The sequence below is a fragment of the Rhinoderma darwinii genome, chromosome 7, assembly GCF_050947455.1.
Source record: "Rhinoderma darwinii isolate aRhiDar2 chromosome 7, aRhiDar2.hap1, whole genome shotgun sequence".
Lineage (NCBI taxonomy): Eukaryota > Metazoa > Chordata > Amphibia > Anura > Rhinodermatidae > Rhinoderma > Rhinoderma darwinii.
This window is the reverse complement of record NC_134693.1, coordinates 77788994-77815966: the sequence shown is the minus strand read 5'-3', so window position 1 is coordinate 77815966 and position 26973 is coordinate 77788994. Positions and strand designations below refer to the sequence as shown.

At 42.1% G+C, this 26973-nt stretch overlaps 1 protein-coding gene across 3 annotated transcripts in view; it reads right to left on the bottom strand.

Annotated features, from left to right (window-relative positions):
- The window catches only part of GTPBP1 (GTP binding protein 1), a 46155-nt gene extending 19488 nt beyond the window's left edge, over positions 1-26667 (bottom strand). The window contains exons 1-2 of one of the 3 annotated variants that reach the window (XM_075833586.1): positions 26649-26667; positions 15492-15603 (exon numbers count right to left, since the gene is read on the bottom strand). In XM_075833586.1, coding sequence (XP_075689701.1) covers positions 15492-15603; positions 26649-26651 — 115 coding nt within the window. In that variant the 5' untranslated portion in view covers positions 26652-26667. The other 2 variants (XM_075833584.1, XM_075833583.1) reach the window with 2 other exon arrangements.
- Between the last annotated feature and the right edge of the window lie 306 nt (positions 26668-26973).

Below are 26973 nucleotides of genomic sequence, written 5' to 3'. Positions count from 1 at the left end.
CCCGCTCCATACGCTGCGGGTGTCAGCTGTGTATTATAGCCGACACCCAGGACTAACGGACAGGAACAGCGATCGTGCGGTTACAGAAGCCTGTAAAAACAACAATATACTGCAATACTTCTGAATCTTTTCTGTGAGATTTCCAGCAAGGGAAACTAAATCTCGTTTACATCGTAATCTCGCGAGATTACATGTGGCTTGCTGGAATCTCACAGAAAAGATTCAGAAGTGTCAGGATTCTGAATACACATGATGTCCAGGCTGGAGGTAATGTATATTCATTATCAGGACACTTGATTAACGCGCGTGTGTGTGTGTGTGTGTGTGTGTGTGTGTGTGTGTGTGTGTGTGTGTGTGTGTGTGTGTGTGTGTGTGTGTGTGTGTGTGTGTGTGTGTGTGTGTGTGTGTGTGTGTGTGTGTGTGTGTGTGTGTACATAGTGTTCTAGTTGGAACGCGATGCTGTTGTGTAAATGAATGGCGAGGAGTGCATGACGCTGACTGGTCAGCGTCATACACTCCTCTGTACAACGCCCACTTGGTCGAAAGTAAAACAGGCACACTGGCATTAAGAAACTCATTAGCATAAAGCTAAAAATCGCTAATAAAGTGGTTTCAAATAGTTTTTCTAAATAAAAAGCATCACTGTCACCTACATCAAAGCGCCAATCTCCTTATATAGGAGATAGGGCACTTATAATGTGGTGACAGAGCCTCTTGAATGTTTAAAAAAAAAAAAAAAAAACCTTTTCCCATTTTTCTTCTAAAGTAATGTAAAAAAAAAATAAAAAAAAATAAAAAAAAATTGCTATCGTTACGTCTGTAAAAGGCTGAACTATTACAATACACCATTATTTAACTCGCACGGTGGGTGAACAAACGCGACATGGCACCGAAAGCCATTCCAGCAAAATCTGTGCTCCAAAATCCAAATAGCGCTCCTTCCCTTCTGAGCCCTGCTGTGGGTCCAATCAGCAGTTTATTACAAAATATGGGACATTGCCATAAATCGGGAGATATTGCTTTACAAATGTTGGGGTGCATTTTCTTCATTATTCCTTGTAAATATTAAAAATTTCTATGTTTTTTCAGAAAAACCAGTAGGTTTTTCATTTTTACAGACTAATTCCAATATATTTAGCGAAAAACCTGTGTGGTCAAAATGCGAACTATACCCTAGATAAATTCTTTGAGAGGTGTACTTTCCAAAATGGGGTGACTTTTGGGGTGTTTCCACTGTTTTGGCACCACAAGACCTCTTCAAACCTGACAAGGTGCCTAAAATATATTCTAAAATAAAGGAGGCCCAAAATCCACTGGGTGCTCCTTTGCTTCGGAGGCCAGTGCTTCAGTCCATTAGCGCACTAGGGCCACATGTGGGATATTTCTAAAAACTGCAGAATCTGGGCAATAAAATATTGAGTTGCATTTCTCGGGTTAAAACTGTTACAAGAAAAAAAAAAAAAAGATAGAAATTAATTTCAGCCCAAAAAATTTAATTTGTACATTTTACCTCTACTTTGCTTTAATTCCTGTGAAACGACTAAAAGGGTTAAAACACTGAATTCTGATTGGAATACCTTGAGGGGTGCAGTTTTCAAAATAGGGTGACTTCTGGGGATTTTGTAATATATAAGGCCCTCAAAGCCACTTCTGAACCGAACTGGTCCCTGAAAAAAATGGCCTTTTGAAATTTTCTTTAAAATATGAGAAATTGCAGCTAAAGTTCTAAGCCTTGTAACATCCTAGAAAAATAAAAGAACGTTCAAAAAATGATGCAAACAAAGTAGACATATGGGAAATGTGAAATAGTAATACCACACAAAATAGTTAATATCTGTTTTACAAGCAGATAAGTTTCCATTTAGAAAAATGCTAATTTTTTCTCTAAATTTGTGTTTTTCAGAAATAAATACCTAAATTATCAACCAAATTTTTTCACGAACATAAAGTACAACATGTCACGAGAAAACTATCTCAGAATCGCTTGGATAGGTAAAAGCCTTCCGATGTTATTACCACAAAGTAAGATGTCCGATTTGAAAAAAATAAATAAATAAAATAAAATCGGCTGTGTCCTGAAGGCCTAAACAGGCTGGGTCCTGAAGGTGTGTTTTACTTTTTGACCAAGTGGGCGTTGTACAGAGTAGTTTATGACGCTGACCAATCAGCGGCATACACTTCTCTCCATTCATTTACACTTACTAGATCACTATGTGCAGACACATACATTAACGTTACTCAATTGCCATGACAATGAATAGAGATCACTACCAGCCAGGACGTGATGTCTATTCAGAATCCTGACACTTCACTAACGTTTGTGCGAGATTTACAGCAAGGCAAGCGTAATCTCGCGAGATTACGCAGTAAACTGTCATTTAAAACGAGATTACGCTTGCCATGCAGTAAATCTCACACAAACGTTACTGAAGTGTCAGGATTCTGAATAGACATCACGTCCTGGCTGGTAGTGCTCTCTATTCATAGTCATGGCAATTGAAGTAACGTTAATGTATGTGGCTGCACATAGTGCTCTAGTAAAATTACTATGTGCTGTGTAAATGAATGGAGAGAAGTGTATGCCGCTGATTGGTCAGCGTCATACACTCCTCTGTACAACGTCCACTTAGTCAAAAAGTAGAACACGCCCAGTTGTCCATTAACTCCTTAGTGACCAGCCCATTTTAGGCCCTAATGACCAAGCTATTATAATTGTTTTTCTATAGTCGCATTCAAAAGAGCTATAACGTTTTTATTTTTTCGTCTACATAGCTGTATGAGGACTTGTTTTTTGCGGGATTAGTTGTACTTTTTAATAGCACCTTTTTTGGGTACATATAATTTTTTTATTAACTTTTATTAACTTTTTTTGGGGATTATAAAAAAAACAACTGAAATTCCACCATTGTTCTATGCGTTTTTAAATTGACGCCGTTCACTGTGCGGCGTAAATAACATGTTACCATTATTCTATGGGTTGGTACGATTACGGCGATACCACATATGTAAAGGTTTTTTTTTATGTTTTACGACTTTTGCACAATAAAAACACTTTTGAACTAAAATTATTTGTTTTTGCATCGTTGCTTTCCAAGAGCCGTAACTTTTTTATTTTTCCATCAATGTAGTGATTTTTTTGGGCTTATTTTTTGTGGGACGAGACGTAGTTTTGATTGGTACTGTTTTGGGGTGCATGGGACTTATTGATTCATTTTTATTATGACTTTTGGGGGGGCGATGGAAAAAAATTGCAATTTCGCCATTGTTTTTTGCGTTTTTTTTTTTACGGTGTTCACCTTGCGGTTTAAATTACATATTAACTATTAATTGAGTCATTACGGTTGCGGCGATACCATATATGTGTACTTTTATTTATTTTTTACACTTTTACTAAATAAAACCACTTATGGAAAAATAAATATTTTTTTTACTGTAATTTTTATTCTTCATCTTTTTCACATTTATTACTTATTTTTTTATTCCCACTAGGGGACTTTACTGTGCGATCTTCAGATCGCTGCTATAATGCTTTGATATACTTTGTATTATTGCCCGTCAGTGTAAATCTGACAAGCAATCTATTAGGACGTGCCTCCGGCGCGTCCTAGGGCTTTTATGAAGCCCCTGGCTGCCATGACACCCCATCGGAGACCCGCGATTGCATTTGCGGGCCGCCGATGGGTGACAGAGGGATCGCACTCCCTCTGTAAACTAGATAAATTCCGCGGTCGCTATTGACGGCGGCATTTAACAGGTTAAACGGCCGCGATCGAAGTAAACGTCGATCGCGGGTGTTGGAGCAGGAGCCCAGCTGTCAAACAGCAGAGCCCCGGCTCCAGCCTGCACGGTACAGCCGTGCAGGACTTAGACTGGGCCAATGTGAAAAGGCGTCGGCCTAGCCTAAGGCCCCTTAGTGACCAACGTGAAAAGGCGTATTGGTTGTCACTAAGGGGTTAAGTAAGTCATTAGCATAAAGTTAAAATCATTCAGAACTCGGTCAAAAATGAGTTTCTAAATAAAAAAAAACACTGCTGTAATCTACATTACAGCGCCGATCACATTATGCACAAGATAGGGCACTTATAATGTGGTGACAGAGCCTCTTTAACCCCTTGAGGACCAGACCCATTTTTTCAAATCTGACATGGGTCACTTTATGTGGTAACTTGGAAATGCTTTTGCCTATCCAATTGATTCGGATATTGTTTTCTCGTGACATATTGTACTTTGTTAGTGAAAAAATTTGGTCGATAAATTCATTGTTTATATGTGAAAAACAAAATTGAGAATTTTTTTTAGAAATTATGATTTTTCCAATTTTAAATGTATCTGCTTGTAAAACAGATAGTAATACCACACAAAAGTTACTAATTAACATTTCCCATATGTCTACTTTATATTTGCATCGTTTTTTGAACATCCTTTTATTTTTCTAGGCCGTTACAAGGCGTAGAACTTTAGCAGCAATTTCTCACATTTTTAAGAAAATTTCAAAAGGCAATTTTTTTCAGGGACGAGTTCAGTTCTGAAGTGGTTTTGAGGGCCCTATATATTAGAAACCCCCATAAAACACCAATTTGAAAACTGCACCCCTCAAAGTATTCAAAACAGCATTCAGAAAGTGTTTCAACCCTTTAGGCGTTTTACAGGAATGTATAACTGAAATGTTCAAATTTCATTTTTTTTTTTACAAAATTCATTTATAATAAAAAAAATTCTGTACCACAGAAGGTTTTACCTGACAAAACGCATCTCAATATTTATTGCCCAGATTTTGCAGTTTTTAGAAATATCCCACATGTGGCCCTAATGTGCTAATGGACTGAAACACCGGCCTTCGAAGCAAAGAAGCACCTAGAGGATTTTGGGGCCTCCTTTGAAGAGGTCTTGTGGTGCCTAAACAGTGGAAACACCCCAAAAGTGACCCCATTTTTTAAACTACACCCTCAGGGAATTTATCTAGGGGTATAGTTAGCATTTTGACCCCACAGGTATTTTGCTATATTTATTGGAGTTAGTCTGTGAAACTGAAAATCTACTTTTTTTCTGGAAAAACGTAGAAATTTCACATTTTTGCATGGAATAAAAGGAGAAAAAGCACCCCAACATTTGTAACGCAATTTCTCCCGATTACGGAAACACCCCATATGTGGTAATAAACTGCTGTTAGCAGGGCTCAGACGGGAAGGAGCGCCATATGGAGTTTGGATCGCTGATTTTACTGGAATGGTTTTCGGTGCCGTGTCACGTTTGCAACGCCCTGGAGGGACCAACAGTGAAAACCCCCCAAAAGTGACCCCATTTTGGAAACTATACCCCTCAAGGAATTTTTCTAGTCGTATAGTTAGCATTTTGACCCCACAGGAATTTATTGGAATTAGTCTGTGAAGATGGAGACTTTTTTCTGAAAAAAAAAAAACCCAGAATTTTCTAATTTTTATAAGGAATAAAGGAGAAAAAAGCACCTCAACATTTTAAAGCAATTTCTCCTGATTACGGCAATACCCCATAAGTGGTTAGAAACAGCTGTTTGGACCCACGGCAGGGCTCAGAAAGAACGGAGCACCATTTGGATTTTGCTGAATTGGTTTCTGGGGGCCATGTCGCATTTGCAGAGTCCCTGAAGTACCAGTACAGTAGAAATTCCCCAGGTGTGATCCCAATTTTGAGCCCTCAGGTGTTTTATAGATTTTATTAGAATTGGGCTGTGAAAATGAACAAATTTTTTTTTTCCAATAACCTGTAGATTTAGCTTAGAATTTTTCATTTCCACAAGGAATACAGGAGAAAAGACACCCAAAAATGTGTTACACAATTTCTCCTGAGTAGGGAAATACCCCATATATGGTTGTAAACTGCTATTTGGACATACGGCAAAGGTCTAAACGGGAAAAACGCAATTTCGTTTTTGGAGTGGAGATTTTACAAAATTTGTTTTTGACGCCATGTTGCATTGCGCTGAGGTACCACCAGTACAGTGAAAACTCCCGAGAAGTGACCCCATTTAGGAAACTACACCCCTCAAGGAATTCATTTAGAAGTGTAGTGAGCATTTTGACCCCCAAAGGTTTTGCAGAAATTACTGCGCAGTGGATGTTGCAGATTGCAAATTGCCACTTTCCACAGATATGCGCTATTTCAGTGCCCAATGTGTTGTGCCCAGCTTGTACCACTAGAGACACACACCCCATAAACTGTTAAGCAGTTCTCCAGAGTACAGTAATACCCCATATGTTGTCATAAACTGCTGTTTGGGCACACTGCCAGGCCCAGAAGGAGCGCCATTTGGCTTTTGGAGTGCAGATTTTGCTTGGTAGTTTTGTTTAGTGTTTTACTGGTGTTTCAGTTTAGAATGTGGGGGCATATGTAAGCTGGGCGGAGTACATCAGGGTATATGTAAGCTATGTGGAGTACATCAGGGTATATGTAAGCTGGGCGGAGTGAAACAGGTCATAATAGGATGATGATGTAATTAATGGGGTGAATAAATAATAAAATTAATTATCCATGGATAGTGACGTACGCTTTGAACCAATCCTTCATGCACAGGCCGGATTTTTGGGTGTAGGAGTCGCACTTCCAAAGGGTGTCCGTGGTATTGTACAAAATATCTGGGCGTTCTGAAGAAAAGTGGATGATACTTCTCATCAGAACGCCCAGCTAGTAAAAGTAGTAAACACGCCCCGATGTAACGAACACAATACACGCCCAGTTGTACTTTTACTTTTCAACACACCAAGTTGTACTTTTGCAAGCCTCATTTGCATAAATACAAAAATGGTCATAACTTGGCCAAAAATGCTTGTTTTTTAAAAATAAAAACGTTACTGCAATCTACATTGCAGCGCCTATCTGCTGCAATAGCAGATAGGGGTTGCAAAATCTGGTGACAGAGCCTCTTTAACATCTGTCTTCCTGTCCCTATGGAGGTCAATAGGGCAACCTCCTGTGGTGCGGTCATGATGGATTCCTGGAAATACAATTACCGGTAGGTCTAATTCCTACTTTCCAGTACATCCCTCATGACAGCACCACAGGAGCAATACCAAGTTATAATGCTCAGGGCGGGACTACGGATTGGAGGACTTTTCGTCTAAAGCTTAAATCCGTATCTGACAGAACATCTAGCCTATGTTTGCAAAACGTATGATGGCTTGACCAAGTGGCAGCTCTGCAGATTTGATCCATAGAGGCTTCTCTTTCTGCCCAGGATGCCGAAATTGCCCTCAATGAATGGGCTTTGATGCCTTGGGACTTGTAGGCTTCTTGTATGGTAGTTTTACCCATCTTGCTAGCCTTTTGAGGCGCTCTTTCCTCTATTCTTTCCCCCATACAGGACAAATAGATTTTTATCTTGTCTCCAGGAGGAGGTTCTATCCAGATACTGAAGAATTGTTCGCCTGACATCCAGGCAATGGAATTTTTCTTCTTGTTGGTCTTTAAGATCTGGACAAAAGGAAGGTAGATTTATTGTTCCCTATGGAAGGCAGTAGATACCTTCGGAATAAATGAAGGATCTAGCTTTAGAATGATCTTGTTTTTTTGTACTTTTAGGTAGGGTTCTATGACCAACAGATTGGATTTCTCCAATCCTTCTTGCTTAAGTAATAACGACTAAGAATGCAGCTTTTAGTTAAAAAATGTATACTAAATCGAGTTAAGCAGCTCAAAGGGGGGGGGGGGGGCGAAATCGCAAAGAGCCGTTAACACTACTTTTAAATCCCAGGTAGGAATGGATTTCTTTAGGGAAGGTTTCAGTTTAGAGACTGCTTGAGTGAATCTTCTGATCCACCGATGTACAGCTAAAGGAGTATTAAAATTTTTTTTAAAAAATGAAATTTGCACTTTTAAAAAAAAGGTACTAGGGCTAAGCCCTTTTTTGAATCCCGATTGTAGAAAATCTAGGATTGTCACGATGCTGGGAGAAAAGGGGTCTGGTCCTGGGTCTCCATACCAGGAACAGAATTTCTTGATACATTTTTGAGGTAACTTCTTTATGACTTGATAAGATAGTTGAAATTACCTCATCTGACAGACCGTGGTTCCTCAAGATCTGCCTTTCAGGATCCATGCTGACAACTTCAGAGTTTCTATTCCCTGAGAGAATAAGGGACCCAGGGAGAAAACATTCTTCTTGACTGGGAGCATGATAGGGTCTTCCAACGCTAGGTACTTTACGATTGGAAACCAGCTTCTTTTTGGCCAATAGGGAAGAATAATGATGAGCTTTGTCAAATCTTCCTGGATTTTTCTGAATACCATTGGTATTAGAGGAAACGGAGGAAAGGCATAGGCCAGATCCATGTCCCAGGGTTGGGACAATGCATCTACTCCCAATGGGGTCTTTGAGATTTAGGGAGAAGAAGGTCTCTACTAGGGAGTTTTTCCTTGTGGCAAACAGCATTTGTGGATAAGCATTTGTGGATAACCCCATCTTCGGGTTAAGGACAGAAAGACTTCCCTGTTTAGGGACCATTCTCCAGGGTTTACTTTTTCCCGACTCAGGAAATCTGCTAATCGGTTCTCTGAGCCTTTTAGGTGGACTGCAGAGACGGATAGGACATTTTCTTCTGCCCAACTGAAAATTTGTGTAGAGAGGGCCTTATGAGTGTGTCTTATTCCCCCTTGATGGCGAAGAAAGGACACCGCTGTTGTGTTGTCCGATAAAACTCTTATATGCGTCCCTTTTATGATGAGTGAAGCTCTTAGAAGTGTCTCCCATACGGCTTTTAGTTCTCTGAAGTTTGAGGACATCATCTTCATCTGAACAGGCCATGTGCCTTGAAAGTGCTTGTCTTGGATTACCGACCCCCAGCCGTGTTTGCTGGCATCTGTGGTAATTACCACATAAGAAGTTCTCCAGGGGACCCCCTTGCTCATGTTTGTGCAGAGCCACCAATGGAGAGATGATTTCTCGGTCTCGGAAATTTGAATTCAAGGAGTCCTGTTTTTGATCCCACTGGGACAGGATCAGATTCTGTAAGGGTCTGGAGTGAAATTGACTCCATGGAATAGATTGGATGCAAGACGTCATCATTCCCAACATCTGCATTCCTTCCCTTATGGAACAGGCGCTTTTCCTCCAAAATTTCCTTACTTCTCTCAGTAGAAGTATTTGTTTCTCTTGGGAGGAAGGAATGTTGAAGGGAGGAGTCTAGTAGCACTCCTAAGAAGACCTTCTGTTTTTGGGGAGGAAGACTTGAATTTTGGAAGTGGATTATCCATCCCAATTCCTGTAGTAGGGAAAGAATCTGTGACCGATAACTGTTTAAAATAGACGGAGTATCGGCTGTCAACAGGAAGTCATCTAGATATGGGATAATTACTATGCCCTGACATCTTATGAATGCCATAATCTCTGCCATAATTTTTGTAAAAATTCTGGGGGCGGAGGAAATGCAGAAAGGGAGGCAGACAAACTGGAAGCGGAGAATAGAAGGACCGTTCTGAAATCGCGAATCTGAGGAATCTCTGGTAAGCGGGGTGGATAGGAACGTGATAATACGCATCCTTTAACCCCTTCAGGACGCAGCCACTTTGACCTTATGACACAGCCTCATTTTTTAAATCTGACATGTCAATGTGGTAATAACTCAGAATCGCTTGGATAGGTAAAAGCATTCCAGAGATTGTTTTCTCGTGACATATTGTACTTTAAGTTTGTGAAAAAATTTGGCCGATAAATTCAATATTTGTGTGAAAAACACCAAAATTTAGAGAAAATGTGCAAAAAATTAAAATTTTCTAAATTCAAATGTATCCGCTTGTAAGACAGATAGTTATACCACACAAAATAGTTACTAGCTAACATTTCCCATATGTCTACTTTAGATTGGCATTGCTTTTTGAACATCCTTTTATTTTTTTAGGACGTTACAAGGCTTATATAAGTTTAGCAGCAATTTCTCAAATTTAAGAAAATTTCAAAAGCCTATTTTTTTAGGGACCAGTTCAGTTCTGAAGTGGTTTGAGGGCCTTATATATTAGGAACCCCCACAAATCCCCCCCATTTTAAAAACGGCACCCCTTAAAGTACTCAAAACAGCATTTAGAAAGTTTCTTAACCCTTTAGGCGTTTCACAGGAATTAAAGCAAAGTGGAAGGGAAATGTGCAAATTTCATTTTTTTTTGCAGAAATTCCATTTTAATCCATTCTTCCTGTAATACTGAAGGTTTTTACCAGAGAAACACAACTGAATATTTATTGCCCTGATTCTGAACTTTTTAGAAATATCCCACATGAGGCCCTAGTGCGCTACTGGACTGAAACACCGGCCTCAGAAGCAAAGGAGTACCTAGAGGATTTTTGGGCCTTCCTTTTCTTAAATTATATTTCAGGCATCATGTCAGGTTAGAAGAGGTCTTGTGGTGCCGAAACAAAAGTGACTCCATTTGGGAAACTATACCTTTTGAGGAATTCATCTAGGGGTGTAGTGAGCATTTTGACCCCACAGGTGTTTCACAGATTTCATTATAATTGGGCAGTGTAAATTAAAAATTACATTTTCCAATAAGATGTAGTTTTACCTCAAAATTTTTATTTTTTTCAACAAATAAATGAGGAAAAGCACCCCAACATTTGTAAAGCAACTTCTCTAGAGTACGGAAATACCAAACATGTGGTCATAAACTGCTGTTTGGGCAAGCGGCAGGACTCGGAAGGGAAGGCACGCCATTTAGCTTTTGGAGCGCTGGTTTTGCTGGATTCATTTCTCTGCACCATGTCGCATTTGTAAAGCTCCTAAAGTACCAGAACAGTGGAAACCCCCCAAAAGTGACTCCATTTAGGAATTCATCTAGGGGTGTAGCGAGCATTTTGACCCCACAGGTGTTTCATAGATTTCATTAGAATTGGGCAGTGAACATGAAAAAAAATTTCCACTAAGACGTAGCTTTAGGTCAAAAGGTTTCATTTTCTCATCAAATAAAGGAGAAAAAGCACCGTAACATTTGTAAAGCAACTTCTCCAGAGTACGGAAATACCCCATATGTGGTAATAAAGTACTGTATGAATACACATCAGGGCTCAGAAGGGAAGGAGCGCCATTTGGCTTTTGGAGAGCAGATTTTTCTGGATTGGTTTTTCTGAGCCATGTCGCTTTTGCAAAGCCCCTTAGGTAACAGTACAGTGGAAACTACCAAAAAGTGACTCCATTTGGCAAACTACACCCATTGAGGAATTCATCTAGGGGTGTAGTGAGCATTTTGACCCCACAGGTGTCTCATTTTATTAGAAATAGGCAGTGAAAATGAAACATTACATTTTCCAATAAGACGCAGCATTAGTTAAAAATTTTTCATTTTCTCAACAAATAAAGGAGAAAAAGCACCGTAACATTTGTAAAGCAACTTCTTCAGAGTAGGGAAATACCCCACACGTGGTCAAACTGCTATTTGGACACACAGCAAGGCTCTAAAGGGAAGGAGCGCCATTTACTATTTGGAGTGGAGATTTTATAAGATGCGTTTTTTGACACCATGTTGCATTGAGCTATAGTATCAGTACAGTGGTACCCCCCGAAAAATTACCCCATTTTGGAAATTAGATCCCTCAAGGAACTGATCTAGGGGTGTAGTGAGCATTTTGACCGCACAAGTATTTTGCAAAAATGAGTAAACAATAGATGTTGCAGATTGAAAATTGCAGTTTTCCACAGATATGCCATTTCAGTGCCCAATGTGTTGTGCCCAGCTTGTACCACCGTAGACACATCCCATAAATTGTTAAGCGGGTTCTCCAGAATACCCTATATGTGGTCATAAATTGCCGTTTGGGTACACTGCCAGGCTCAGTTGGACCACCATTTGGCTTTTGATGTGCAGATTTTGCTTGGTGTATTAGTGGTATTTCAGCTTATAATGTGGGGGCATGTGTGAGCTGGGCAGAGTACATCAGGGTATATATAAGCTGGGCGGAGTACATCAAGGTATATGTAAGCTGGGCGGAGTGCAACAGGTCATAATAGGATGATGTAATAATGGGGAGAATGAATAATCCATGGATTGGTGTGGTACGCTTTGAACCAATCATTTATGCACAGGCCGGGTTTATTGGGTATTATACAAAATATCTGCGCTCCAGTGTTGCCTTATATTTGACTTCTTCACTAGCCCTATAAGCAGCACAAGGCCGTAAAGTTTCCTCATCTCCGCTGTATCTACAGGGTCCACCTGTGGGGTCCAGCAAATGACAATGTGGGGTATTTAGTGAAATTCTACTGGACCTAAAAAGGAGTCTGGGCCGTCATTTAGAATCATTGCGTTTTGAGAGTCATAACGTGTTATTTTTCGGGTGACGGAGCTGTGTGAGGGCGCGTTTTTTGTGGAACGAGCTGTAATTTTTATTGGTTCCATTTTGGGGTACATGTGATTTTTTTGTCACTATTTATTCCATTTTTTGGGAGATGAGGAAACCAAAAAACAGCCATTCCAGCACGTGTTTTTTTTTTTGTTTTTTTTTTTACACATTGTTCACCATGCAGTGTAAACATGTTAACTTTATTCTGCGGGGCGATACGATTACAGCGTCAAATTTATATAGTTTTTTTACGTTTCACTACGTTCCCACAGTAAAAATACGCTTTTCTAAAAAAATCATGTTTTAGTGTGGCCATTTTCTGACAGCCATAACTTTTTTATTTTTTAGTTTATATCGCTACAGGACGGCTGGTTTTATGCGTGACGAACTGTAGTTTCTATTGGTACCATTTTGCGTTACTTGCAAAAATTTTGAGACAAGATGACCAAAAAATTAAATGCGGTCATTGTTTTTTATTACATTTCTTTACGGTGTTCACCGTGCGGTAAAAATAATGTGATATTTTTATAGATCAGGCCCTTCCCGAACGCGGCAATACCTATTATGTGTATTTATTTTTTCATATTTTCATTTTTTTTCCTAATAATAAAGGAGTTGATCAGGGAAACAGCGCAAGTGTTGTTTTTATTATTTATTAACTTTTATTTATTTTTCTTTTACACTGACCTGGGGACTTGAAGATCTGGTCTTCTGATCCCCGGTACGATACACTGCACTACTTATGTAGTGCAGTGCATCGTAACGGTCATTCTTCATTTGACAGTTAGCGTATTAGGTCCTGCCTCGGGCAGGACCCAATAGGCTACCGTACCTTGGCAACCAGGAAGCCTAGTAACGGCTTCCTGGTTGCCATAGCAACAATCGCCACCCGCGATCCATCGCAGGGGGGCCCGGGGGTTACAGAGGGAGCTCCCTTCCTCTGTCAACCACTTCAATGCGGCGGACGTCATTGACAGCCGCATTGAAGGGGTTAAATGGCTGCGATCGGCGGTAACAGCCATCGCAGCGGCATGTCAGCTGTGTATAACAGCTGACAGCCGCTGAAGATAAAGCGCGCACAGCTCCTGTGCGCGCTTTATCTGCAGGGCGTAACTGTACGCCCGAGTGAGGGAACTCACTTGGTTTTCGGGCGTACAGTTACGCCCAATAGCGGGAAGGGGTTAAAAAAAAAAAAAAAAACGATCGTACACATTGATGCCTCTTCCCTTATTAGAGGAATAGTCGATCTGATAGACTCCATCTTGAATTTTCAATATTTTACCCATTTGTTCAGGACCTTCAGGTTGATTATTGTCCTGTAAGAACCGTTTGGTTTCTTGACTAAGAAGATCTTTGAATAGTGGCCCTTGAATTTTTCGTTGTGGGGAACTGGAGTAATTGCTCTCAATTTGAGTAGTTTCTGGACGTCCCGGATAAGGATCTGATGAAGGTCTTTTGCTTGGTACTGGGTTATTAGAAATTTCTCTGGAGGAATGGAGGAGAATTCTATTTTGTACCCTTCTTCTATAATGTTTAGAACCCAGGGGACTCACGTGACCCTGGGACATATCCGGAATTCCGTCACAACGAGGAAGTTCCATTCCGCAACAGGTAACAGCCAATGCAACATGCAATCCACAAAATATCAATCCAAGTTAGAGGTATCAGCTCTAACTACATAACTGTGCGTGTCCCTTTAAATGCAGGCGTTTTGAATTTCCCGCCTTCCAAGATGGCCGCAGACCGGAAGTAGCCCGACGTCATTTCCGGTCGCGGCTATTCGTTGAGGTGCGGCCGCGTCATAGCCGGCGACTGAGGCCTGCTATGCGGCGCAGCGAGGATGCTTTTGCCTGTGCTTCCAAGCCTATGGAGCTGCCGGTCCCCGCCTGGTCACGCGGCCAGGCCGAAGCCTGCTTGGGAATCCCGAACCCCACACTCTACCGGAACCCTGCCTAGGATTCCTAAGGTAGGTGTTTTAGGTTGGGAGCTAAGGGACCTCTCGTTAGACTGGTATTAGCCTAGGCTTTAGGAGGAATAGAAGGGGGAGTGCACGGACACCCCGATATTGCCCCTTGCCCGAGTTTTTCTCCTGCAGCAACACAGGAGCAACGACTCTCTGCTCCTGACCCTGTAGGGACAGGAAGAACACTGGCAAGTGGGTGGTGGGAGAGGCCTTTTATCCTCTCTATCTTCCTGTCCCTATAGAGGTCAATAGGGCAACCACTTGTGGTGCTGTCATGAGGGATGTACTGTAAATTGTGTTTTGTTTTTTTTTACATGTCTTTCTCGGATCTCACAGAAATGAGGAGATCAGAGAAAGTGACAGGAGCTTTCCCCTGTAGACGTCACAAATGGCTGATTGGTCAGTCTTCAGAGACTGACCAATCATAGCAATTGCCGGCATGGGGGCCTGCTGATTGGTCCCCAGGCCGGTAACAGATGGTTAGCTCCCAATGACAGTTGCCGTCGCTGTGTTATCACTATGTGATTTCACATAGTGACAGTTTATTCCTGCTCCGCAATGGGTTAAAGGCGAAATAAACCTTTGATGGGCTTTTTTTTTTTTTTTTTAATAATATACAGGTCAGTCAGTGTGTTTGGTGTAACTTTATAATTAGTATGCGTTTGACTTTTTGAGATACAGCGGTTATGTATTCTCTATACATAGCCTTTAATTGCTGTTTTTGGGGAAAACTATGCATCTCTGAATCTCTGCCTGTGCTGTGGTATTACATCCAGACCTGTCCATCACAACTGCACTAAGAAGCTCAAACCTGGGAACGCTATAATCTTTCTAATCTAGGAGGCTCCGCTACTACAAGTCGCGACCCGTGTATCCATAAGATGCAAAGCCATTATACCAACCAGTTTCGCATCACTGTTACCATTTCCATTAGTGTCGCTCAAGCACTACTCGTGTTACCCTTCTCCCTCTTCCATACCTCCCTACTTCCTTCCCCCACAATCCACACAGGATATGTCCATTTTCCTATGGTAGAATATACATTATAGTTTCCTTATCTGTATATTGTGGCAGTATGTTTGTACACGTGCCTAATTTGAAGATGTAATAACTAGTTTATCACTAAAATACAACTGCACATCTAATATTAGATCTCTCTCCTACCATGTTAGTTATAGATTTGAGAGCAACAAAGCACACCAACAGTTTATTCATCTTTAAGAAACTTACCAGACCCTTGCCCGATTACATATATCGTCTCCCCCCTTCCCTCATCCATTCGATCTCGTAATTGCTGTAGTAGACTGTCATACTGCTCTGCACTGGGGCTAACCAACACATGCTGAAAATAAAGGAAAGATAATATTTAGAAGTGAACTTTGAAATGCACAGATCAAAAAAAACTCCTGCTTTCATGATATTCTGGCATGTCTATTGGTACATCTAGTACAAAAAGAATATGCATTGAAGATACTCCTTTCCCTGCTGCCTCAGTTTTTCTGTAATATAATTTCTAAAGATAAAAAAAGAAATCATCAATACTGGTTAGGAGTTATTTTAACCCCTTCCCTCTTTAGACACTTTTGACCTTCCTGACAGGGCCTCATTTTTCAAATCTGACATGTGTCACTTTATGTGGTAATAACTCCGGAATGCTTTCACCTATCCAAGCGATTCTGAGATTGTTTTCTCGTGACACATTGCACTTTAAGTTACTGGCAAAATTTGCTCGATATGTTCAGTATTTAATTGTGAAAAACACCAAAATTTAGCGCAAAAATTTGCATTTTTCTCAATTTAAATGTATCTGCTGGTAAGACAGGCAGTTATAAACACACAAAATTGTTGCTAATTAACATCCCCCATGTGTCTACATTAGATTGGCATCGTTTTTTGAACATCCTTTTATATTTCTATGACCTCACAAGGCTTAGAACTTAAGCAGAAATTTCTCACATTTTCAAGAAAATTTCAAAAGGCTATTTTTACAGGGGCCAGTTCAGTTGTGAAGTGGTTTTGAGGGCCTTATAGATTAGAAACCCCCAAAAAGTCACACCATTTTAAAAACTTCACCCCTCAAAGTATTCAAAACAGCATTTAGAAAATGTCTTAACCCTTTACACATTTCACAGGAATGAAAGCAAAGTAGGAGGTGAAATTTACAAATGTCATATTTTTTTGCAGAAATAAATTTTTAATACAATTTTTTTTAGAACACAGAAGGTTTTACCAGAGAAATGCAACTCAATATTTGTTGCCCAGGTTCTGCAGTTTTAGGAAATATCCCACATTTGGCCCTAGCGTGTTACTGGACTGAAGCACCGGCCTCAGAAGAAAAGGAGCACCTAGAGTATTTTGGGGCCTTATTTTTGTTCGAATATATTTTAGGCACCATGTCAGGTTTGAAGGGCTCTTGCGGTGCCAAAACAGTGAAAATCCCCCAAAAGTGACCCCCATCTGGGAAACTACAAACCTCAAGGAAATTATCTCGGGGTATAGTGAGCATTTTGACCGCACAGGTTTTTTACAGAAATTATTGGAAGTAGGCCGTGAAAAATTAATGTCTACATTTTTTTCAAAGAAAATGTAGGTTTAGCTAATTTGTTCTCATTTGCACAAGGACTGAAGGAGAAAAAGCACCGCAAAATGTGTAAAACAAACAATACCCCCCATGTGGTAAACAACGGCTGTTTGGAGACACGGCGTGGCTGAGTAGGGAAAGAGCGCTATTTGGCTTTTGGAGCTCAAATTTAGCAGGAATGGTTTGCGGACGCCATGTCACATTTACAGAGCCCCTGAGGGGACAAAACAGTGGAAACCCCCCACAAGTGACCCCATTTTGGAAACTACACCCATTGAGGAAATTATCTAGGGGTATAGTGAGCATTTTGACCCCAAAGGTTATCTGCATAAATTATTGGAAGTAGGCCCTGAAAAAGACAATCTAAATTTTTTCAAAGAAAATGGAGGTTTAGGTAATTCTCTCATTTCCACAAGGACTGAAGGAGAAAAAGCACCGTAAAATTTGCAAAGCAATTTCTCCCGAGTAAAACAATACCCCACATGTGGTAATAACCGGCTGTTTGGACACACGGTGGGGTTTAGAAGGGAAAGAGCACTATTTGGCTTTTGGAGATCACATTTAGCAGGAATGGTTTGCGGAGGCCAGGTCACATTTGCAAAGCCCCTGAGGGGACAAAACAATGAAAACGCACAAAAAGGGACTCCATTTAGGAAACTACACCTCTTGAGGAATTCATCTAGACGTGTAGTGAGCGTTTTGACCCCACAGATGTTTCATAGAATTTATTAGAATTGGGCAGTGAAAATAAAAACAATCCTTTTTCTTCAATAAGACGTAGCTTTAGCGCAAATTTTTTTATTTTCCCAATAAATAAAGGAAAAAAAGAACCCAACATTTGTAAAGCAATTTCTCCTGAGTACGGCAATACCCCATATGTGGTCATAAACTACTGTTTGGGCACATGGCAAGGCTCAGAAGGGAAGTACCGCCATTTGGAGTGCAGATGTTGCTGGATTGGTTTCTGGGCGCCTCTGGGCCCAGAACAGTGGAAACCCCCCAGAAACAGTGGAAACCCCCCAGGAATTTTGGAAACTACACCCCTCAATGCATTTACCTAGGGGTGTAGTAAGCATTTTAACCCTGCAGGTGATTGGCAGAAATTGGTGGGCACTCGATGTTGCAGAGTGAAAATGGGATTTTTTTTCCGCAGATATGCCAATATGTGGTGCCCAGCTTGTGCCACCATAACAAGACAGCTCTCTAATTATTATGCTGGGTTTCCCGGTTTTAGAAACACCCTACATGGGGTCCTAATCTTTTGCCTGGACATTCGACCAGGCTCAGGAGTGAAAGCGTACCATGTCAAATTGAGGCCTAATTTGGCGATTTACAAAGTATTGGTTCACAACTGCAGATGCTCAGATGTGAAATAATAAAAAGAAACCCGAGAAGTGACCCCATTATGGAAACTGCACCCCTCAAGGCATTTATTAAGGGGTGTAGTGAGCATTTTCACCCCACAGGTCTTTTCCATAAATGATTGCACTGCGGAAAGTTCAAAATTAAAAGTGTATATTTTTCCCTAGATATGCCATTCAGTGGCAAATATGTCATGCCCAGCTTATGACGCTGGAGACACACCCCAAAAATTGTTAAAAGGGTTCTCCCGGGTATGACGATGCCATGTGTGTGGAAGGAAACTGCTGTTTGGGCACATTGTAGGGTTCAGAGCGGAGGGAGCGCTATTTGCCTTTTGGAGAGCGGATTTTGCTTGGTAGTAGATTTATTTGAGTATTGCTGGTGTTTCCATTTATAATGTGGGGGTACATGTAAGCCGGGCGGAGTACATAAGGGGCATAGTCAGGTGGTATAATAATGGGGTAAAAAAAACAATAAAATGATCCATAGATGTGTGTTACGCTGTGAAGCAATCCTTTCTGCACAGGCCGGTGTCGCACTGATAAATGGCGTCCTTTCTTATCCCCGTTTTGGTCCACACTCCGCACCTTTGCAGTTTGGGGAATTTTGCTAGGAAGTGTTGTCCTGGTATAATACGGGCACCCTCGATTCCAGCAGATATGTTTGGGCTCTCCCCTTCCTGGTTCCCTAATTTTAGGTCCTTGATAAATCGCCTCTTGAAACAGAAGAAATGTTCCCCTCGGGCTGCACAACTGCATATTTTTTTATTTCCGGACTTATTGGAGCCATAACTAATTTTATTTTTCATAGACGTAGTGGAATGAGGGCTGGTTTGTTGTGGGACGAGCTGTAGTTATTATTGGTACCATTTTGGGGTACATGCGACTTTATGATCACCTTTTATCCTATTTTTTGGGAGGCCAGGTAAACAAAAAAATGCAATTCCGGCACAGCTTTTTTAGTTGTTTTTTTTATACAGCGTTCACCATGCGTTATAAATTACGTTAACTTTATTCTGTGGGTCAGTACAATTCCGGCGATACCTTATTTATAGCACTTTTTTATGTTTTACAACTTTTTGCACAATAAAATTACTTTTGTAAAAAGAATGTCTTTTTTCTGTCGCCAAGTTGTGAGAACCATAACTTTTTAGTCGACGGAGCTGTATGAGGGCTTGTTTTTTTGCGGGATGAGCTATAGTTTTTATAGGTACCGTTCTTGGATACGTGCGACTTTTTGATCACTTTTTATTCTAATATTTGTAGGGCAGTGACCAAAAAAAACAGAAACTCTGGTAAAGTATTTAAATTTTTTTTTTTTACGCTGTTCACCGCGTGCAATAAATATAATATTTTGATACCTCAGGTCGCTACAGTCGCGGCGATACCAAATACGTATGGTTTATTAATATTTTTCAATAATAAAAGGACTTGATAAGAGTAAAATCGGGATTGTGTTTTATTTTATTACTTGAAACTTTTATGGTTTTCAAACTTTTATTTTTTGCACTTTTTTTTACACTTTTTCTCAAGTCCCACTAGGGGACTTGAAGGTCCAACGGTCAGATTTTTTTTTTTCTAATACTTTGCACTACCTACGTAGTGCAATGTATTAGATCTGTCAGTCATTCACTGACAGCAAGCCGATTAGGCTTCGCCTCCTGGCGGGGCCTAAATCGGCTTCCGTAATGGCAGAGCAGGAGACCATTGTGTCTCCTGTTGCCATAGTAGCAGTCGCCAGTCCTGATTGCCTGTCAGGGCTGGCGATCTGCTAGTAACCGCTACGATGCAGCAATCGCATTCAATTGCTGCATCGAAGGGGTTAATGGCAGGGATCGGGAGCTAGCTCCGGTTCCTGCCGTTACAGGTGGATGTCGGCTGTAACATACAGCTGACTTCCACCGCTGGATCAGCTCCTGAGCCGGCGCCATCTTGCCTGCGGCTACGGAAGTCGATCAGGCTCCGCCGCCGGGCGGATCTTGACCGGCTACGGTGCCAGGCAGACCGGGAGGCCAGTATTAGGCCTCCGGTTGCCATTGCAGCCACCGGAACCCCGGCAATTTCATTGCAGGGGTTCCGATGAGCTGCAAACACCTTAAATGCAGCGATCGCGTTTGAGCGCTGCACTTAAGGGATTAATAGCGGGGATCGAAGCTAATTTCGGTCCCCGCCATTACAGCCGGATGTCAGCTGTCAGATACAGCTGAGATCCGGCGATGATGGCACCGGCTCAGCTTCTGAGCCGATGCCAAACATTTGTCGTAAGTATACGACATTTTGCAGGAAGCACTGGCTTTCCATGACGTATACTCACGACAAATGTCGGGAAGGGGTTAATCTGACATAATTCAGGGCCCCAATTTCCTCAAAGGAGTAGCACTCACCTTTTTTTGGCGCCGATTTTGATGCGGAAACCACGCTGAAATCAGCGCCAAGAAACGCCCCAAATCAACGCCCATTGATTTTTATTGGAGGCAGAGGAGTTTGTTGTTTTTCCCGGGATGCTTTTGCCTGATAACAGAAATAAAAAAAAAAAAGTGGCGTGCTGCGTCTTCAAGCATTTTTCGCCTCTGATCTCCCATTAAAAGTAATGGGAGCCTTGGGGAAAAAAAACAAAAAAAAAACAGCATGAAAAGATGCCGGCAATTCGAAATCTGCAATTTTGAGGCAGATTTTGTTCTGCTTGTCAAAAAACGCTGTGTTGACTTACCTCAGGTGAGACGGAAAAAAAAAACCGAAGCTTTATAGCACGGAAACAGAAGCATTACCATTGAAATCAACGGTAAAGCAAATAGAAGCCATCTGTTCCTCTGGCGGAATGGATGAACGGAAACCCCAAATGGAACCAGACCCTAAAGGTCTTTCCCTTATTTATATACATACTTCAAACATTTCCCAAATAGGTATAAACAATAGTTAAGCTTGAAGAAAGCTTTGAACATATAATCCAAGTAGTAAATAGTTGAAAGACATAACCAGGATAATTTAAATTGTCTTTTAAAAAAGGTCTATTCACATTACAAACTGAGAGACTGAAAATAAACCCGGCTTGTTGCGCTAGCTTTACAGGACCTTGCCCATCCCATACATTTTATTACTACTTCAATAGCGTTATAGGACATCCCATAGATGATTGCACACAAACGGCTTTACTTGTGACACCTTAAGAGTTAATGTACAGAATACGGCCGTTATATGAACAACGAGATTATATGGGTGTATTCAAAGGCCTTGTTCACATCTGCATTGGAGGCTCGGTTAGGGGCCTACGTCACAGATCTGGCCGAGAATACTGCAAACCGCACAGAACGCTGCCCTATTCTTAGTACAACCACGGCCGCCTCGACTGAACTTATTAAAAGTCAATAGGCTCCGTCAGCCGCAAGCAGTGTCCGTCGGGCAACTTCCATTTTGTCTGCTCTGCTCCACTGACGGACTAGACCAACAGAATGCCAAACGCAGGTGTGAACAAGGCCTTATTTAATTTGTTTAGAGGCCCCTTGCTGGAGTATAACGTAGTTGAAGAGCAAACATTCAGTATTTGTTAAGGCCTTTGAAAGACCTGACACCTGTTCCTGGCTTACTAGTGGTTCCCACGGTTTTACTTAAACGTTTTTATTAATTTTTTTACATTCACTGGAATGGAAACAGTCCAACCAATTGTTCACATCACACTATTACAACGTCATTCCAAACTATTTTAAGAGCACTTCAATGTAAGGTGACTGATCTTATACAAACAATCTGGCAGTATTAAAGACTATCAGTTTTTGAGCCTGCAGTTTTAAGCCGGTATCAGACGAGCGCAATAGTGCTGTTAGTTTAGGTCAGGGCATGCTGGGGGTTGTAGTTACACTACAGCTGGAGTGCCGCTGGCTGCAGTACCCTGTTTTAGATCATTAGACCCAGCGTCAGGCCAGGATTATGGCGGTAAGGCTGGGTTCCCTTGTAGCGTAAATGCAGCAGAATTTCCGCAATTGAATTCCGTGCGGAAATTCTGCAGCATTTACAGTAGCAGCAAAAAAAAAGTGAATGAAATTTAGAAAATCCCATGCCCACGCTGCGGAAACAAAACGCAGCGGAAATCTTAATAAATTGACCTGCGGTGCTGAATTTAATTCCGCAGCATATCAATTTATGCAAAACCCACAAAAAGCCAAGTGTTGCAACTTTTGCGTTGTATTCTCAGTGATTACGTTGCAAAAAAAATATATAATAATTTGGTAAGGGAAAAAAATATATATATATGAAAAAAAAATCACCCAGAAGTCTCTTTCCTGCAGTCCAGCCTCCAGGGATGACGTTGCATCCCATGTGACGGTTGCAGCCAATTACAGGTTGCAGAGTCATCCAGGAAGGCCGGACCAGACTACAATGGAGGGATGCGTCGCCATAACAACGGCCCACGTAATTATGAACGTTTTTTACCGCTGCTTTCCGCAGCGGAAGTTCCAATCTAAAAAAACGGCACGGTTTTTGGACGGAATATACAGCAGGTTCCAGGTCTGATACGCTGCATGGTTTTCACGCAGCCTATCCGTCCTGTGGGAACTTGGACTCATACAGGCACAAAAAATCTTGCACGCCATCTCACGTATTTATATGCTCATTGAATATCTGATTTCAAAACCACAGAGGGGCTCTCTCCCTTTGGCTATACCAGCCCCCACTAACCGTAATAGAATTTTGGAGCATAACTTTGAGAGGTCTGCATCCATTCATATTTAGGGTATAGTTACATAAGCGGCTTTACAGCAATTACAAGATCGCAGCAAAAGCCTCCAATCATAAATCTACATTTAGTGAAGTTAGGCACGGACATCAATTGTGAAGGTCTAAATCACATTCACTCCTACGATGTTAAGATCAGGACAGGGTGTTGCGATAAGGCCGGGTTCCCACAGGTCGAGCACGCTGCATAAAAACCACGCAGCGTATCCAACCTGGAACCCGCAGCACCTTCCGTCCGAAAAATCGCACCACATTGTGGTGTCGTTTTCAATCTGAATTTCCACTGTGGAAAGCGGCGCTGTGAAAAAAAAAAGCCATTTATACTTAAAGTGTAGCTAAACGTTCGACAAACTTCTGACATGTCAGAAGTTTGGATTGGTGGTAGTCCGAGCACGGAGACCCCCACCAATCGCTAGAACGAAGCAGCTGAAGTGCTCGTGTGAGCGTTCAGCTGCTTCGTTTTCGTTCGGCTTTTTCCGGAAAGCCGATATATCGGAGTACGGACTCAGACTTTGTATTGAGTCCGTACACCGATACATTTATTTCCGGAAATAGCAGAACAGACACTAAGCGGCTGAGCGCTAACACGAGCACTTCAGCTGCTTCGTTCTAGCGATTGGTGGGGGTCCCCGTGCTCGGATCCCCACCAATACAAACTTCTGACATGTCACTATGACATGTCAGAAGTTTGTCGAACGTTTAGCTACACTTTAACCCCTCTCTCATCTCTGCACATAGTCCGGCCTCCTACGATGACGTTGCAGGCCATGTGACACTGCAGCCTGTTATTGGCTGCAGCGGTCACATGGGATGAAATATTTGTGTATAGATCCATTTATATGGCCCCATGCACACGACCAGGATGTTCACAGATCCGTGCTGCAAAAACTCAGGACATGTTATTTTACTGTCCAGATTTGCGGATCACGCGATCTGCTCAGGTGTTTGGGACCAATTCCAGATTATTATTTTTTTGCAGCTCCGTGATATTGATGACACATGGATGCACTACGGAAGTTTATAGGAGGACAAATAAACCGCAACAGATCCACGGTTTTGCGGATCGGACATGGATAACATCCCTGTGCTGTGCATTTTTCACACATCAGTTGCTAAAGAAATGCAGAGGAAAAAAAGAAAAAAAAAAAAAAAAAAGGGAAGGAGAAAAGAGAAAGACGACGACCAGGAAGTGCTCACAGAGAAACAGGATTGGCACACGGACAGTCATAAGCATGAAAAACTGACTTTGTCGACCCAAATCAGACACGCTCGTGTAAGTCTAGGGATGGGCCGGGCGCATACACTCAAAAAATATATGTATTTTATAGATAATTGCTGCAGTTTTGACATGCGATTATTGGCCACACGTTTGTTTTTTTTCCAGGTGAAAAGATAAAATCAAGTTTCACGTATAAAACTGAGCAGCCAATAACCACATTGCAATGTAAATAAAAAGACATAACCTGATAGGGAACAAAGTGACAGAAGAGTTTCAGTACCTTGGGATATCTACAACACGTAGAGTATGAATAGAGGACAGTTTGTCTAGAGAGCGGAGGAATGCGACTGTCTACACCCACAATCGTCATCCAGTTTCCACCACATTTCATCAGCTGCAGTAAATGATACCAGATTGTCCACCACATGAAGAAAATAAGCCAGAATTGAAGAGCAGAGCCAGAGAATGGAAATGTGCAGCGCTCAGGACAATGACAGTCAGATCCTGCCCGATGGGAACTACAGTCCATTCATAGAGGAAAATAAAAAGCCTCATTACATGGCCCGTATTACTGCCTAGGAACAAGCGTACATACAACAATACACTACAAAGCCAGAAATAAACAGTCACACCAGTGTCATAGATTATTGTATTTTATACACCAGCCTACCACTTTGTGCTATACAGATATATATTTATTTATTTTTTAATTGTGAGAAGAATGAGGCAAGGCACGATAGGCAAGTGATTTACTAAGGATTTTAGCTCAGGAAAATAACTTAGGCCCCATGCTCACGAACGTACTTTTGCGGCCGCAATTCCCCCGAAAATCCACGGGAGAATTGCGGCCCCATTCATTCCTATGGGGCCATGCACACCACTGTGGTTTCCATGGTCCATGCATGGCCCGGGAGCCTGGACCGCAGAAAGAACGGGCAAGTCTTATTACAGCCGTGTCCAGGCTCATAGGAAATAACACGGCCATGTGCATGGCCCGCGATTTGCGGGCGGCTCGCAGGTGACACTCCGCTGCCAGCCCGAAAATCACGGCCGTGCACGTGGCTATTGGTCGCATGCATGAGGCCTAAGGCTGGGTTCACACGAGCATGTTCGGTCCGTAAAGGACGGAACGTATTTCGGCCGCAAGTCCCGGACCGAACACAGTGCAGGGAGCCGGGCTCCTAGTATCATAGTTATGTACGATGCTAGGAGTCCCTGCCTCGCTGCAGGACAACGGTCCCGTACTGTAATCATGTTTTCAGTACGGGACAGTAGTTCCACGCAGAGGCAGGGACTCCTAGCGTCGTACATCACTATGATGCTAGGAGCCCGGCTCCCTGCAGTGTGTTCGTGTGAATCCAGCCTTAAAGGGTATGTTCACAAAGGGCGGATACGCTGTGTTAAAGCAGACAGTGTATCCACCCTAGGCGCCGCAGGGAATTCCAGCCCAAAAAAAAATTGTGGTGGTTTTTCGCCTGGAATGTCCGCTGAGGAAAACGGTACATAACAAAAATGTTATACTTACCCGTAGCTATGGCGACGCATCCCTCTGCAGCCCCAGCCCCCCGGGATGACCTTTCATCCCATGTGACTGCTGCAGCGGCCACATTGGATAAAACATCATCCCTGGAGGCCGGGCAGAAGCAGAACAGAATTCTAAGTACAAGAGTTTTTTTATTATTTTTTCAGAGTTGCGGTTTCTGCGGCAGAATCGCAGCTTTCCACAAAAATCGCAACTTCTGCTATTTGTTGCGGGTTCGCTTTACCCTCCCATTGAATTCAATTGCAACAAAAAAAAAAAAAAAAAGCGAAATTTAGCTATTGTTTCCGCTTATCATTTATGCCACATGTGAACCCAGGCCTAAACAACGGCAAGTACGATTTGGGGGTGTTCAGAAAATGGGGTAAATCTCCCCCATTGCGTTTACAACACATCAGCCTACAAAAGCTGTCCCTCATCTGTGATCCAGAACTGTCACCTACATCGCTCAATGGTAATGTAACATTTCCCTTGACTCCTATGGAGAAAAAGTTATTCTCGTACTTGTACACTGTACAGGATCAACACTAAAGGCCATAAAGATGTATGAAGTATTCTACCGAGTGGTCGGATCTGCAGGTCTCACAATGAATGAATCCACCTACAGTATATGGATTACCACACAGACACCAGCGGGATACGTAGAACTGACGGCAGGTACAGAGGCCCCCACATCGCCGCCCTCTCCCAAGTGACACGTCCACTTGCCCCTACACTTAGCCGGGGGCCCTGCTGTCATACAAGCCCCGGCCATCAGAGCGCTTACTTTACAGGTCAGGTCTACGTCAGACTCTCCATTCCTCAAAGGCTCCCCGTCAAAACTGCAATCCGAATCCTCCGCGTCAGGTTCTGGGGAGAACATTGAAGCTGGGACCGGGGACTCGCATAGGTTCAGCTCCAGCTGCGATGCTGATGGAGACGCCATCTTGGAAGTACTGCTTACCTTGCTCCTTACCATAGACTAGCGAGTAACCCGCCTCTTTTTTTTTTCATTCTTGTTTCCGATTGGCTATAGTTGTTCCAGACCGACGAAACTGACATTAGTAAGACACGCCTACTATCGCGGTTTCCATAGTTCAGGAATATTAAACAGAACCCGCCCCTTTCTGGGCGGAGTAAACGCTTCACGCGCGTGATTAATAATAGAGTTTCTGGTTTCGGACTCCTGTATACCTTCAAACTATGGCGAAAATGGCGCTAATTGCAAGTTAGAAATGTTCAACTGTGACATGGCTGGGTTTACACGTTGCAGCGAAAATCACAGTGATATGCGGTTTTGG